The 15,425-nt window shown below is 42.9% G+C and overlaps 1 protein-coding gene across 2 annotated transcripts in view; it reads left to right on the plus strand.

Annotated features, from left to right (window-relative positions):
• Nucleotides 1–4,647: 4,647 nt before the first annotated feature.
• Nucleotides 4,648–15,425, plus strand: part of rbms3 (RNA binding motif, single stranded interacting protein) — a 269,538-nt gene continuing 258,760 nt past the window's right edge. For both annotated transcript variants that reach the window (XM_079570999.1, XM_079571000.1), the window contains exon 1: nt 4,648–5,705. In XM_079570999.1, the coding sequence (XP_079427125.1) occupies nt 5,631–5,705 (75 nt within the window). In that variant the 5' untranslated portion in view covers nt 4,648–5,630. The remainder of the gene's footprint in view (nt 5,706–15,425) is intronic.

Here is a 15,425-nt window from a genome sequence, read left to right on the forward strand (position 1 = left end):
TCTTCTATTTTAAACTCCTGCGAACAGCCGCACGGCGATAATCATTGACAACATGATTCAACAAGAACAGTTTTATCTTGCGTCAAACCAGATATTTGTACATGTTAATATGTGGATTCAGAAACAAAGGTACATTTAACTACACAAAGATTTACATTATATTGTGCTTCCTAGAATTTAAAAATTGTGGTGAAAGGTTTCTTATGCAACTGTGTGTAGCCTACATTGTGTTAAATATATAAAATCTTGATTTATATCTGAACATCTTAACTTAAAGGGTACATATCTTGTGTAATAACATTGTTTCCTTGTTAAAAATTGTATTTCACCTCGTTCACAGATATGGGGGAGCATGTGCATGAAGAGCTTTAAAAACAAATGACAAAGGGGTGAAGTTAGAAGCAACCAAGCTCTTCTACGTTTCCCCTAATTACAGTGCCTCTCGAAAGTATTCATACACCTTGAACTTTTGCACATTTTGTCATGTTTACAACCCTTAACATAAAGATTTTATTTTTTTACTGAACGTTCACACACAAGTAACAGACAACTGTGAAGTGAAAGCAAAATGATTGTTATTTTTTTTTTAAATTGAAAATTGAAAAGTGGGTCGTGCATAAGTATTCATACTGCATGAATGAATACTTTGTGGAACCCCCTTTTACTGCAATAACAGCAGAAAGTCTTTTGGGATCTGACTCTACAAGATTTGCACATGTAGAGACTGACATTTTAGCCCATTCCTCTTTAAAAAACAACTCAAGCTCTGTCACATTAGAAGGAGAACGTTTGTGAACAGCAGTTTTCAGATCTTTCCACAGATTTTCAATAGGATTTAGGTCAGGACTTTGACTGGGCCATTCTAACACATTAATATGTTTTATTGAACCATGCCATTGTAGATTTAGCTTTGTGTTTAGGGTCATTGTCCTGCTAGAAGGTGAATCTCCGCCCCAGCCTCAGTTCTCTTGCGGACTCCAGCAGGTTTTCCTCCAAAATGTCCCCATATTTGGCTCCATCCATGTTCCCAACTATTCTTAAAATCTCCCCAGTCCCCACTGAGGAAAAGCAGCCCCACAGCATGATGCTCCCCCCGTATATTTGACACTGGGGATGGTGCACACAGGACAATGAGCAGTGTTAGGTTTGCTCCATACAAAACGTTTTGTATTTGGGCTAATAAGTTCAATTTTTGTCTCATCTGACCAAAGCTCCTTCTTCCACATGGAGCTGTGTCCTTATGTGTCCATATGACTTCTAGCAAACTTCAAATGGGATTTCTTATGGCCTCCTTTCAATAATGTCTTTCTTCTTGCCACTCGTCCATGAAGGCCAGATTTGTGTAGATACGACTTATAGATGTCCCATGTACAGATTCCCCCAGCTCAGCGGCAGGACTTCACAGTTCCTCCAGAGTTATCATGGGGCACTTGGTTGTATTTCTGACCAGTGCTCTCCATGTTCGATCTAATATTTTAGGTGAACGACCGTGTCTTGGTAAGTTCATAGTGGTGCTATACTCTTTCCATTTCTGAATGATCGATTGAACAGTGCTCCGGGAGATGTTTAAATCTTGGGAAATCTTTGTATAACTTAACGCTGCTTTAAACTTCTCCACAGCTTTATCCCTGACCTCTCTGGTGCTCCTTGGCCTTCATGATGTTGTTTAGTGACTAATACACTCCGACCACAGCTCTGAGGGCCTAAAAGAACAGCTGAAATTAAACTGAGGGTAGATTACACACAGGTGGCCTCTATTTTATGGTTAGGCCAAGGTGTGAACATTCTGGAGTCATTAGGAATGTTATAAAGGCAATTTAATGCACTCAGAAAATGCTGTATGAATACTTATGCACGCCCCACTTTTCACTTTTCTATTTTTTGAAAAATAACGGAATCATGTATCATTTTGCTTTCACTTCACAGTTGTCTGTTACTTGTGTGTGAACGTTCAGTAAAAAAATCAAAATAAAATCTTCATGTTTAGGGTTGTAAACATGACAAAATGTGCAAAAGTCCAAGGTGTATGAATACTTTCGAGAGGCACTGTAGATACGTGAGTAGTTACACGATCTAATCTAGTTACACTAAATAAAACGTGTCAATTTTCTAATTTTCTATACAGCATAATTTGACCGTTTATCATTTTACAATGAAGCATTACTTTAATAGATAATCCTTATTATTGATATATATGATCACTGAGCAAAACGTGTGAAATCCACTTGATAAGAATCAGTTGAAAAGGTTTAACTGCTAAAAAATATTTTACCTCCATTAATGCCTTTAACTACCCTCACCTTTATGAACTGACCTGTGCCGAGGCCGAAAGTTCACTCGAGCCATGGTCTCCAGGCATTCTCCACCAACGACCAACGGGGCCACGGGTCAACTTCTTGGGTTTCGCCAGTCAAGTCTCAATTCCCCAGTCTTAATTGTTAATGCTCTCACCAATAAATATTCATGGTTTTGCTGTCTTTCTCCTCTCTGTCGGCTAACCTGCAAATATATGGACATTTATCTCCAACCCATGTCCCAGGCTTGTGAATGTTTAATGCTCACAGCCTGATTTCACAGGAAAATTAATGTCCAGTCTTTTCTTTTACATTATGTTTTCTTCTGTTTTGAATTTGAACTTCCCAGTCAACCACAAAACAAAACAACACAGAAAAAACCCCAAACATTCAAAATAGGATCATCATCCAAGGAGGAACGTGTGAGTTTATCCTTTCTAAACCCCCATTGTCTCTAGTGGTCTTGTATTGATAGTGGAGCAGATTAAGCGCATTCTACGGCCAACTTTTTCACTTTGTGATAGAAGAGCCAAGGTTGGTATGCCTGTCACCTAGAATCTTGCTTCAGAGAAGCCAATTAGCCGCCAAAAAATTCAATATGGGTGTCATATTCCAACATGATTTAAAACATTCATATTCATCTGTTGCTTTGCCTTTTCAAACATTTGAAAAATGTGGGAAAACAAACAAGAAAAAGACACTGAAACAAGTTTTTGTAATAACTAAGTGAGAGCATCCTTGAAAATGTGGCACTTTTTGAATCTGTGTTCATGTGGGATGTATTGAAACAAATGTACAGTTTCTATTTTCATGTATAACCATAATGATAATAATGGAACACAATATTATTACTTGGAAACCATTGCACATATTTAGTCGACTGTATTTACCTTTTTCACCTCACTAGCAATAATAGCTTTTCTTTTAATTTCCAGTGGCCCGTTGAGGCAACAGCTTTAGGTTTAGGTTTCCAACAAACAGTAAACAGATTTTAAAAGTTTTGGCACAGTTCATTAAAACAGGCAGAGCAGCAAATTACTATTACAGACTCATCTTGAAGAGGTCAGGCTGAGCATATGCAGCCAGTAGCTCCACTAGCAAAGTATTCGTCCAACTTGTGAAATTTATACTGTCCTTGCACATAAACACTTCAGGTCCATCTCTTGGGACTGACAGGAGGGAAATCCATAGACACATGGATAAAGGGTTGTTTTTATTATCACACATGGCAACAGACATTCTTTTATATTCTCTTGGACATGACTTTTGTAAGTGGAAATGATAGTTCTTATCTATGCAACCTGCAGTGGCCATAGCGGTGCGGTTGAAACACCCCCGTATAAAGACATATGGATCTCTCCGGTTCTATCTGCGCACCTGTCTTATCTCATTTTATCTGTTCATGGGCCGTTTCTATCTGCACTGGCTTTGTTCTCAACGTTCTGCCTCTGACCAGATGCCGAAACCGAGGTGCTGAGCTGATCTCGAGGATGTTAATCTTGTAATCCTGGATCAATATTGTCCTTAGTTTTCTCTCTGATAAAAGTAGCGCCTATATCTTATATTTTCTTGTCCTTGCTTTAGACTTTGTGTGCACGGGTATGATATTCATGTGTAAAAGGAGCCTTGCATTGTGGGGAAAAAGAGGAATGTTGTTTAACTATTGATTGGTTTTGCTCCGTATCCAGTTTGTTTTACTTTTAAGGGTATTTCATTTGTAATATTATGGCTGCAAAATGTACAGGGGCTTAGATTAGATTTCAGTGTCTTGTCAACCTGAAGTCCTCTGCTTCTATGATTTAGCTAAAATACTAGCCAATCAAATAACAGTAGCACCGAATGAGATTTATTACATTTATTTAGATTTGAACTTGACTTCAGTAGTGCGTGTTTTATTGATGTTTTAGGATAAATGGCTGGAGCACTAAGAATTTTGTGCTCTTACTTCAATATCCGGCTCTACCATTAGCCATTTACATAATATTTATAAGAACTGGACTCCAAGTTCGTCTTCAATCTGTATTTCTGCTCTAGTCTCCGTCTTTCTTTTCCAATTTTGCTCTGTTCCCTCAAAGTAAACAGCATTAGCCTGTGTGACTGTGTATTGAGGCAAATAGTCCCCAGTTGACTTTATAGCTTTATAAATCCTAAAGAGAGTTTGATTATTGCAGTTTGGAAGCCCGCGGTCCTCAGCCTGCACTAAGTGTACATTTATCGTGATCTACAGCACACTTAAATCCCTGCATTTATCCTTGTGTGTTTGTGCATGTGTTTGTGTGCACTCCCTCTTGCGTCCAGTAGGGGGACTCGACTGCCCGCTCTCCTCTCCTCTGCTCCGCTCTCTGTGTAGCTGCCGCTCTGTTCTCCCAGGTTGTGGAAACGCTGCAGCCCGCTGGTCTGTGTCTGGATCGCTTCAGGACCCTCCTACCTCCTAGCTGCCGGGCTGCGGGAGGGGGATAAGGAAGGAGGAGACAGTGCGCCGTTTCGCTGGCTGCTTTCTATCGGACGAGCCCCCTGTAATACCGCCCTGTCAGTGTGTGGAGGAGACCAGCGCGGAGAAGAGGGAAGAGTGTGACAGAGGGGCACAGAGAGACATAGGAGGCGGGCTGCTTATAGTGGAAGTCAAACAAGGAGCACATTCTCTACAGCAGGAGGACTTCTCGGACACTCGCTCTGCTTTTCGCCCATCTTTCAGACCGGATTTGGGATTTTTAACCACATTTTCAACCAGGCTGGGATACGAGAGGTGTTTCCCTCTGTGTAAAGTGCATCCGCGTGTGAGCGTCAAACAGGACAGCCCCCGCTGATTCCCACTCCAGCGCAGCAGCAGCAGAGAGAGAGGCACATCACAGACAGCAGTCACACGAGCCGCTTCTACAGAACAAGTCAACCCTTTTGCGTTCTCTCCCTAACCATCCCTCTCTTCCTCCTACTCCTCTTTCTCCCGTTTCTCCAAATTGCCACCACAGCCACCTGCTCCCGGTCTGTACCTCTCCTGCCTGCCTTTTTCCCCCCCTTTAGGTATAACCTCTCCCAGCTTTTGCCACTTGCCGGACACTGGACACTGACTGACCACCCAGCAGCAGCAGCAGCAGCAACGCACTTGTGGGAATATTCTCTTGCGAGTGACTAACTGAAGTACGGATCTTTTTGACACCTTGTGTGAGAGCGAGAGAGGAGCCGGCTGAAGCGACACATCGTGGTGCAGCAGCAGCAGCAGCAGAGAAAGAAAAAGAAGAAGAGGGGGATATTAGCAGAGTCTATCCGGTCTCGTCTTGGTGTAGCCCTCGCTCCCGTGTCACCATTCCCTGCCTCAGTGCTAAGGATTCCAGCTACATGGGCAAGCGATTGGAGCAGCAGCCAATGTACCCTCAGTACACCTACTACTACCCCCATTATCTCCAGACCAAGGTATGGTGCTATGCTCTGTTAAAATGCACACACTCCTCCGATCCACAGCTCTGTCCCCCCCTCCCGTCCTCTCATCCCCCGAGTGGACATAGGATTTGATTGATTGCCAGCCTTGGCGCTTGATGACTACAGCTCGCTCTCTGGAGTTGGGATGTCTGTTTCAGCTTGTGTGTGTGTGTGTGTATGTATGGGTGTGTGTGTGTGTGTGTGTGTGTGTGTGTGTGTGTGTGTGTGTGTGGGTGGGTGGGTGGGTGTTAGCGAGTGAACGATTGGAGATCAAGGCTCCAGTTCACTGTTGGTCCAGCCTATTGAAGCATTACTGGGAGATGTCCAGTTACCTCCATCCATCACTGGCCTGTACTAATGAGATTCTCACATGGCAGGAACGGGCAAAGGCTCGACACGTCTCAGATGAAGTTCGCTGCTTTGAAATTAGACTGTTTTCTAAACAGAATGTCGAGCGGCTAAAGGTGTGGGGTTTAAAGGGGGGGGGGGGAGCTGGAGCTGGGAGTGCGGGAATGCCATGAATCAGGGGCTTGACAGGAGATCTTGTGCAGCAGAGAGGCTTGGCTGCGAGAAACCTGCCATTCAAAAAAATGTCAGAAAATACTGAGTCAGGATTTTTTCAGGTTTGTGGGTAGAGTTAAGATTCTGGGCTGCGTTTCAATACTTTGACATTACCTTTTTTTTCCCCCTCAGTGATTAAATGCTTTCCCCCTCAAAATATGAGTTGACATGTGCTCCATCTGTCATTATCATTTTTTTTGGATGACTTCAGTTCAATGCATACCCAGTTAATATGTAAAACAATGTACGTGTGTCTTTGATTAAGCTGTAACTGTTCGTGAACATTTTGCCGCGCCAAGGAATTTTTGTGTGCCTTAGCATTAGCAGCATAATTTATGAATTCTCCATAACCATTATCAAAATCAAAAGCCTTCACTTGTGATTTTTTTGCTTGATGGTTTCTTTAGTTTCATAAATATGATGTGGGTAGTTGATGTCACAGCAAGGCTGTCGTGAATACCGTACAAGACATTCCAATACATTCATAGGCAGGCAATCTTCATCAAAGTTAGATATAAAAAAAACAAAATGGTAAATCAGGACCAAAGCTGAAATGGAAGTAAATTAGGGAAGTCAAAATTAAAACTGAACTTTTGTACATCTTTCATTTGCTATGCCGTTTTGAACACCTCCAATTTTCTGCCTTCTTGCGATATGGATATTGCGTCACTTAATATTGGGATAAAGATCATTTCCCAATATCCTGTGCAGTATAGTAATTCACTAGCTAATTTTAACGACCATCAGCTCATTTCCTCCTCCCTAGAATGAAAGAAAAAGCAAACCAAACCGTTTATTCGTCGTGAAACACGGTGGTGAAGCGAGGAAAGCGAGCAGCCAGTGAGCCCATGTTCCTGTGCTCCTCTGACAGTGAGCAGGCGCACGGCAGCCCCTGTGTGCTCCCCCTGTCCTCTGCATCACTGGCTCTGGCGCGGCAGCCCTGGCCCTGCTGCCTGCCAGCTCACTCACTGGGCACGCTACCCAGAGACCATCAAGGGGATCACAATCAAAGCCTTTGGGGGAGACCGCTCTGTTTGTTATTCAACCACATTCTTAGCACTTATTTCTGACCACTGTGGCCATTGTGCCAGGAGCAGCTACAGCTAAATTGGAGTATAGCTTTTCAGATGACTCATCGGTCTTTAGCGTGTTTTTATACTTAATTGATAAACAGTAAACAGCAAAATGTCATTATGTTACTATAGATGGTTCAAATGGAGCTCACAATACTAAGATATATTTTAAAGTCGACGTGGCTTACAAACCTCATTATTTAAACCAGTGTATGTGTGCGTATGGGAGAAAAGTATGAGTGTGTTGTTTGGAGCGCCCTCCTCTGACAACTAGAGCAAATACAAGATACAAGCCGCCATTTTTGCCAACAGCATGCAAACAAATCGATGGTGTCATGATGAACGCAGTTTCAGTGCAAAATTGGGAGATGGTTCATGGGCAGGACACTTCCCGATGACCCAAAGCAAAATCCATGAAATACAGATGTGTAAATCTCACTTAGATGGAAGATTTCTTGTGGTATGGATTTTATTGTGCAGTCCAAACAAAGGATGGCATTCAGCATAGTTTGCCTAAAGCCAGAAATCAAACCTGGGCTCTATCTGGGAGATACTCTGCCAAACATCCAGACATATAGCAATGATTCATTATTTTATTTTATTTATTTAAGGCAAAATGTGAAGCAGAACGTAATCTGCCTTGCAAAGTATGTGAATTCCCCTCTCAATATCAGTTTCCTGCGGGGCCTTTTTCGGCGGTATGGTTGTGCGTGTTGAGTCGGCCTGTGAACCAGAGCGCCTCCAGCTGCGAGAGACCTCCACCTGGCAGTCCGCGCGCTCGCTCGCCCTGATTTATAGTTTAATACATTTGTGCTGCTGCCATATGGCTTCCCTCTCCCCTGCCACCGCCTCCTCCTCTTCTCGCTCCGTCCAACATTGACCCCCCCTGTCTCTCTCTCTCTCTCTGGCCCGGTCATATCTTTGACTTGCTCATCTCTGGGTCTTCCTCAATCACGATATACCCCCTCCAACACATGGGCGCACACGTCTCCTCCCTCCTCTTTCTTGCGCTCCCTTATTCTTTGCCTATGTTTTGCAGTATAGTCCATTCCCAAGGTCGCTGCAGATCCGATCTTGCCACTGTCAGCGATTGATGTATCCTTGAGAAAGCCGATAAGGTCTTGTGTCAAGCAATTGTGGGGCGTGGGAGGCCAGGATTTACATTTAGCCAACGCTCATACTGTATGCATAGGGTGTTTGCCCATTATGTAAAGCCTCACGAGTAAAATAAACATAGCAAGATCAAGAGGAGGCCAAAGTGTTGGAACATGCTGCAGAGTAGGCAAAGGAGGGCTTTCTCACGCACTCAGTAAGGATTGCTGATAACCTGATGTACATGCAAGAGAGGAGGCCACACTTTTGGAATTATCAGAGAGTTTGGGTTCTCCAATGAATTAATACATTTGTGGAAAGCATGATTATAAGCTTGTAAAAGAAAGTACACTTAATTTTGTAGAGTGTGATGAAAAGCTGATGGTCAGATATAACAGTGGCTCGGAGTCTTGCTGCGCTTTACAGAACAGACAATCGCCTAAAAAAATGTGGCTACCAATCTGTGCTCCCAGCTGGGATCTATGAGACTTTCGTAACGTGATGAAGTTGCGTTTTAGAATAATAATTAAAAAAAAGATTCAGCATTGACATGTCCAAAGTATTCTCAACAGATGCAGCGCATTTCACAGGTTTTGGGTCACTTCCAGCTTCGTTCACCTTTACGGCTGAATTCTTCCTTTACAACCACATCCTCCGCGGGGCATAAATGTGGTATTTTAAGGGAAAGGGGAGATTGCCGATGTGTTGCCCTACTCTATCTCATGCCTCCATTTACGATGCATCCCTCAACGTATATATTATGCATTGAAGATTTGTAGAACATCTGGGATCATTTACCGCAAGTGATTTCGACGAGAAGAATAGACCTTCAGTATGTCATCTTAATGGTAGGGCCGCGTGATCTGCGATTACATTTTTTTTCATATTACCCAGCCCTACTTGTACTTGCAGATTTGATGAAGTATGTTAATTATGACTTCGTAAACTAGGTCAGTGTTATTATCTTAACTTAAGAATTAAAATGGCGTGCCGCTCGTCATGTTACTGCGACACATGTCGTTTCAAATGCTAGTTTTGTGACGGCGACGAATGAATGCAGCCCTACTTAGTGTCACGGTACTTTGGTTTGTCTCCAGTTTCCCCATTCATTTAATAGAGTCCTCTGAAGCTGTCCGGTATGCGCTAGTCAGCCCTAGTTTAGAATGTGAAAGTCAGAATGAGATGAAACAATAACATTTGGCTTCCCATTGATTAGTGCAGTGGGGCGTAGCATGTGCTTCTCTTTAGCTGAATTATTGATTCCTGAAAGCGGATTTGTGTTGGTGTGTGTGTGTGTGTGTGTTGGAGACTATGGCGGCGAGGGAGCTGGCAGGATGCAGCTTTGATGAGAGGATCTTTTAAAGGTTTATTTTTGTATATTTCCCATAGCTGATCAGTTGGCAGAGTCATTCGCTCGAATAGGTTGTGTTCAAGACCTTCTAGAATATGATTGGGCACCCATATATCCGGGTGATGCAATTCAAAGTCGTAACCAGCCCAATTTTATGCATAATACGTCCATGTTGATGCTCAGGTGGGGAAACAATTCACTAAGGTTCATTTCAGCTGATAGAGAAGGCATTGTAGCGTATCCCTTTTGTTTGTTTTATGTGTGTCGGCAGAGAGATTAACTAAAACCTGGTCAAAACATCTGCGTTGATCAAAAAAGAGTGCTAACCTGTCCGCGACCTCGAAGTCAAACTGTGCGTTCTTTATGTTATGATATCTTGTAAATGCGACTTTTTCCAGCCTTTTATTCTTGATCCAAGTTTGATGTGAAAAGCAGCTCCCAGCTTTAATAGCAGGTAATGGTCTCCCTTCACAAATGAGAAAATTGCAGTTTAGGCCCGGCCCCTCCCGTTCAGCCCACCAGAACAATTACGGCACTCGGATCAATTATTGTTATTTGAAGATAGTGTTTATGGGAGAATATGAATTTAGCTAAACGCGGCGCTAAGTGGCTGTTAGGCTCACCGTGTGTTGGATCTCATTTGGGCTCAATGACAGGCTTTTCCTCTTTCATTATTACAACTCTCAAAAGTAAGTCTTTGCAAAGGATTGATAATTTGGCTTCCATTCCTACAGTAATCCTGGCTGCTGGCAAAGGCGCTGTATTTAACATCAGTGTGCAGTCGGGCTGCTGCAGCACAACTTCACTGTACTTTTGATATATAATTGCAGTATTGAAAACTGGTTAGCGCCTGTGCTTCACAGTGAGAGGACTCCCGGGTTCGATCCCCGGCCGTAGGGGCCTTTGTGTGAAGTTTGCATCTTCTCCTCGTGTTTGTGCAGGTTTCCTCTGAGTGCTCTGGTTTCCCCTACCACTAAAAACATGTACAATAGGCCAGAATTAATGCGAGAGTGAGTGAGTGAGTGAGTGAGTGGTTGGGGAGCCGATGGCGCAGAATCTTGCTTTTATCAGTCTATCCCAACGGACGGCTGTGGCTACTACACAAGTAGGTTACCACCACCGGTATGGAGTGAATGAATAATGACAAGACTATGGCGCTTTGAGAAACTTAAAAAATGCAAGATGGAAGCTGTGTTGTCTGGCAAGACACTTCATACATTAAAAAGCAGAAAGTCATTTATCTATTGTTTTTTTTTTTGGTCAGGACTAAGGATGTAACATCGGAAATCGATTTAAAATTGATTTAAACTGCTTAAAATGTGAATCGAAGTTAAAGCCACCCTCAGCTACTCCATTTTGCCCGACCCAGAATAGTTGTATTCTCACATTGCATCGCTCGAAGCAGCGAGCTAACTTTTTCTCAAGACAAGCTCCACACCTCCCCCGCCTCACCCCCAACACACACCACACTATGTAAACACATACACATGTAGCCATCGAAGCAGCTGTGCAGCTACACAGTCAGAGATTAGCATTAGCGGCTAACACAGAGTTCGTAAACTGACAAACATCTGACTGATGCTCAGATGCAGCTGAAATCCTCATCAAATGTCTGTTTGTCAAATAATCCAATATCTACAGAGAGCTGTCATGTCTTTTTCCTCCTTATGATTACAAAGGCTGCACTGGGAGGCTGCGAAGAAATAAACTGTACTGTAAAATTGGTTCTAAATGGTAGTAGCCTGGTTTTACCATACCCTCGTACTTACTTCGTTCGTACAAGGGTCTAGACTTTCTCAATTGAGCTCCGTTATCAGGTGGGAGGGGTGAACTCCTTTGAAACGATTGGATCTGATTTTCGCTAGCGTTTGGTCGTGACGTGTGTAATGCGCCTGAGTGAGTTAAGCGAGCTCTTCATAACTCTTGGGGACATTCCTTGCACCTTCCAAGGCTTGAATTTGATTTTCTGGATATTTGGGAGACGAGCCAGGACGGATTGAAGAGCTTCCATTACTTTTGTATCCGCCTCTACAACTTCAACTACAACCATCAAATCGGCGCAAATGCTTGATGTCACCAACAAACCCGCCTCCCCCGCTCGCTGAATGGTAGGTAGAACGTCAACTGATGTAACGCAGCCACTGAGATCAAGCCCAGACGCACATGTAGGGAAATGATTTTAAAAAAAATAAGTTTGGTAAATAAATATTCGTCTCCATCCATCCATCCATCCATTTTCTTCCGCTTTATCCGGGGCCGGGTCGCGGGGGCAGCAGTCTCAGCAGAGATGCCCAAACTTCCCGATCCACACACACCTCCTCCAGCTGTTCTGGGGGGACCCCGAGGCGACACCAGGCCAGCTCGGAGACATAGTCCCACCACCGTGTCCTTGGTCTTCCACGAGGCCTTGTCCCACTAGGACATGCCTGGAACACCTCCCGTGGGAGGCGACCAGGAGGCATCCGGAACAGATGCCCGAGCCACCTCAGCTGGCTCCTTGAATGTCGTACGTAAATAAATATTCGTCTCCAAACATATCTTATTTATGCTGAAAATAAAAATAATTATAGTTCAAGGATTATAGTTAATTTTCATGAAGAAGTGTATTTATTTTCTTTAAAAAAAGGTTTAAAAAATACGGGGGAAAAATCTAAGTGAATCGTTAAATCCATAGTCGGGACAGTGTGGAAGTGTCCCACATGCGCACTCTCATTCTCATTCATACTGGCCTATTGGACATGTTTTTAGTGGTGGTGTATGGAGTATCCAGAGGAAACCTACGCAGACATGGGAGTACAATACATGCAGACTCCACACAGAAAGACCCCTGTGAAGCACGAGTTCTAACCGCTGTGCCACCGTACCACATTATTCATGTGGACACCTATATCTCCGTCTCGTGCACATTCTGCATTCCATTGACATCCAGAAAGCAATAATTATAACAAATGAAATACTTTTACTATAATGTTGTAAAAAGTGACCACGGATCATGTTGAGCTCCTCTCACGTGAACCTGTCCTGTGCCTCGTGTGCTGCAGTCTCTCATGTATACACAGCCTGAGCCGCCGAGAGGGTCAGATTTAGCAGCGGCTAATGTCCCTGGCCTTAAGTAAACATCAGTCAATGGAGCCCTTTGAGAGTCTCTGGCTGTGTCTGCCCAGCCACAGGCGCACTTTATACACGGGCTAATTCTTCATAAATGACTGTATGCATATGAGAGACTGCACGACAGCAGTGGAGTGAAGCCTGGGAGGGGCCGGAGGAAAAGGGTTTGGTTACATTGCACCGTGTGATGCATTGTGCGACAAAAATAACATCACAGCCTTTTAAATCCTCCTCTAATGCTGCGATAAAGGACAAAGAGGAACGTATAGGCAACAACAGACAAACACTGACTCCGAGAACAAATTGAAGGCAATGAAAGGAAGCCCTAACTGTGCAACAAATCATTTAGACATGGCTCAGATGTGGATTGGTTTTGAAGAGTTAGTCAAGACTATTTAGGGCAACACAAGCTTCTTCTATTTTGTACAGCTTGGTTTTGCGTTTGTTTTCTGTTTTTTCTGTTTACAATCACCAAATGGAAGCATGACATTGTTAGTGCCTGGGTATAGAGAATTAACCATTCACTCTAGCGATTAGTGGGTTTAATTGTTGAAGCTATTACTGTGACATGGTTGCGAATGCATGGTTAACATTCCTGCCTTACAACAGGAAGTTCCAGGTCCAGTGTTGGCCCTTTCTGTCCTTCAATCCAAAACATCCTACTGACGAAGCCTGACCATAAAGATGACCTCAAGATTTAGAGATTGGTCTCCAGAACGGGTCAAATACAGAGGAATGGGAGGTAAACATGAATACATTCATCTTAACCTTGAATGGGCTAAACAGCTCGAGTCCAAAAGCTTAGTGTTACCGAACAATATCCTTTCCCTGTGCATTAATTTCTTATAGTTCAAACTGCCACGATTCATTGCACTATATTTTTATTTATTTGCTTTTTCGATCATTACTTCACTGTTGTGGGTAGCTTTAATTGCTGACACTATTCAGTCAAACGCACACACCACTCATTTATTGTGCGTGTACCGTGTAATCCGCTTCTCCCACGCTGCAGCCGGGACGATGGCTGGCCCCTCTCATCTTGCTCCTGTCTGCACCTCCATACATTAAGGCTGCATTAACATTTAGCGCGGCCTCTCATTATCCGGAGAACAAGACTCCGGCTCAGACCTGCTCTTCCTCCTGTATGTGTCCACCTCTCATTACCGCTGCCTCCATTTAGTTTGAAGGGACATTTAAGGGGAGAATATATCAAATTAATGATCTATAGTTTTCTCGAGGCAGAGTTAGAATATCCCAAACTTGCCCTGTTAGTGTTTGTAAACTCTGGCTGTGCTCGCAGTATATTCAGGTATTTGCCACTATCAGCAATCAATTCCAGTTATACCTGTATATTTTGGTATATGGCACAGAATTGCATGTTTGCTCTTCTACCAGCAGTTTTTCATTAAGTCTACTACTAATTTTACTAAATTTGTTTTTTTACTGTTTCAAGTTCATGCTTCTCAATCAACCCTTAATAGTTTGCGCTCATCTCACAGTCAGACGGTGTAAGCTAAAACCATGTACTTCCCATCCCTCATGTCATTTAACTTTAAAAATCTATTTTCCAAACGTCAAATCCGTGAAACTATGAGCTAAATAAGACCACAGACGGCATAAACAAATAACGCATAGCCATTTTGATGAAGCATAAAAGAGCCAACAAAACAAAGTGCTTAAGGAGTTTTTTTTTTTTTTTCATAGTATATCATCTTCAGGTTGTAACTGCTCCAGTAAAATGTTTATAATCTCTATGAGCACAGATGGCGCCTCAGTTGTGAAGTTGCAGGATGAAGTTTAGTGCTTAGTAAGAGGTCTGCTGGTTCTAGTCAAGGTCTTAAACCAGGTCAGTGTATTTTTTCTCCACAATAAGCAGATACGTGCGCTGGACTGTCCTTGAGTGAGGAGCTGGAGGTCAGCGTTAGATAAATGCTTCAAATATAAAATCATGGACAGAGCCGCCCCGGGGAACCTCCTCCTCAGCTCACCTCTGCACTCCACCTGGAGATAGCAACCGACCTGGCAATGTGGGCTTTAGGAAGTATTTTTTCATTAGATGTGAACCCAGCTAATGGCTGACTGCAGGGGAAGGCTACTTCATACTAGGGAAATTACATATTTTCATACATTTGGGCGAAGGCTGCATATAATCTCAGTCAAATCGAAGTTGAATGCTCGCAACATATACAGTATCTCCTTTGAGAACAACAAAATAATCACTTCTCCATTGGTATTTTTCATGTTCGTTGGTAGATCATTTGTTTACCTGTTTATCTAACCTCTACAAACATGTTCTGAAATGCATGAGATTCTTTTATTAGTTTAGGAGTTGGCACTTGGACATGTCATAATTGCAGCACTTTTTCTTAGGAATCCCAATCACAGTTTTCTTTTGCTTTTGCATAAGAGAGGGAGATTGTATTTTTAATTTAATTGACCTAAATGACATTCTGCACAAATGTATTAAGCGGATATCAAAGAGTTACATTTTGTCCATTAAATGTTCTGTAAGGGGGGGTTTATAGCTAC

Source organism: Gobius niger (assembly GCF_951799975.1).
Source record: "Gobius niger genome assembly, chromosome: 14".
Classification (NCBI taxonomy): domain Eukaryota; kingdom Metazoa; phylum Chordata; class Actinopteri; order Gobiiformes; family Gobiidae; genus Gobius; species Gobius niger.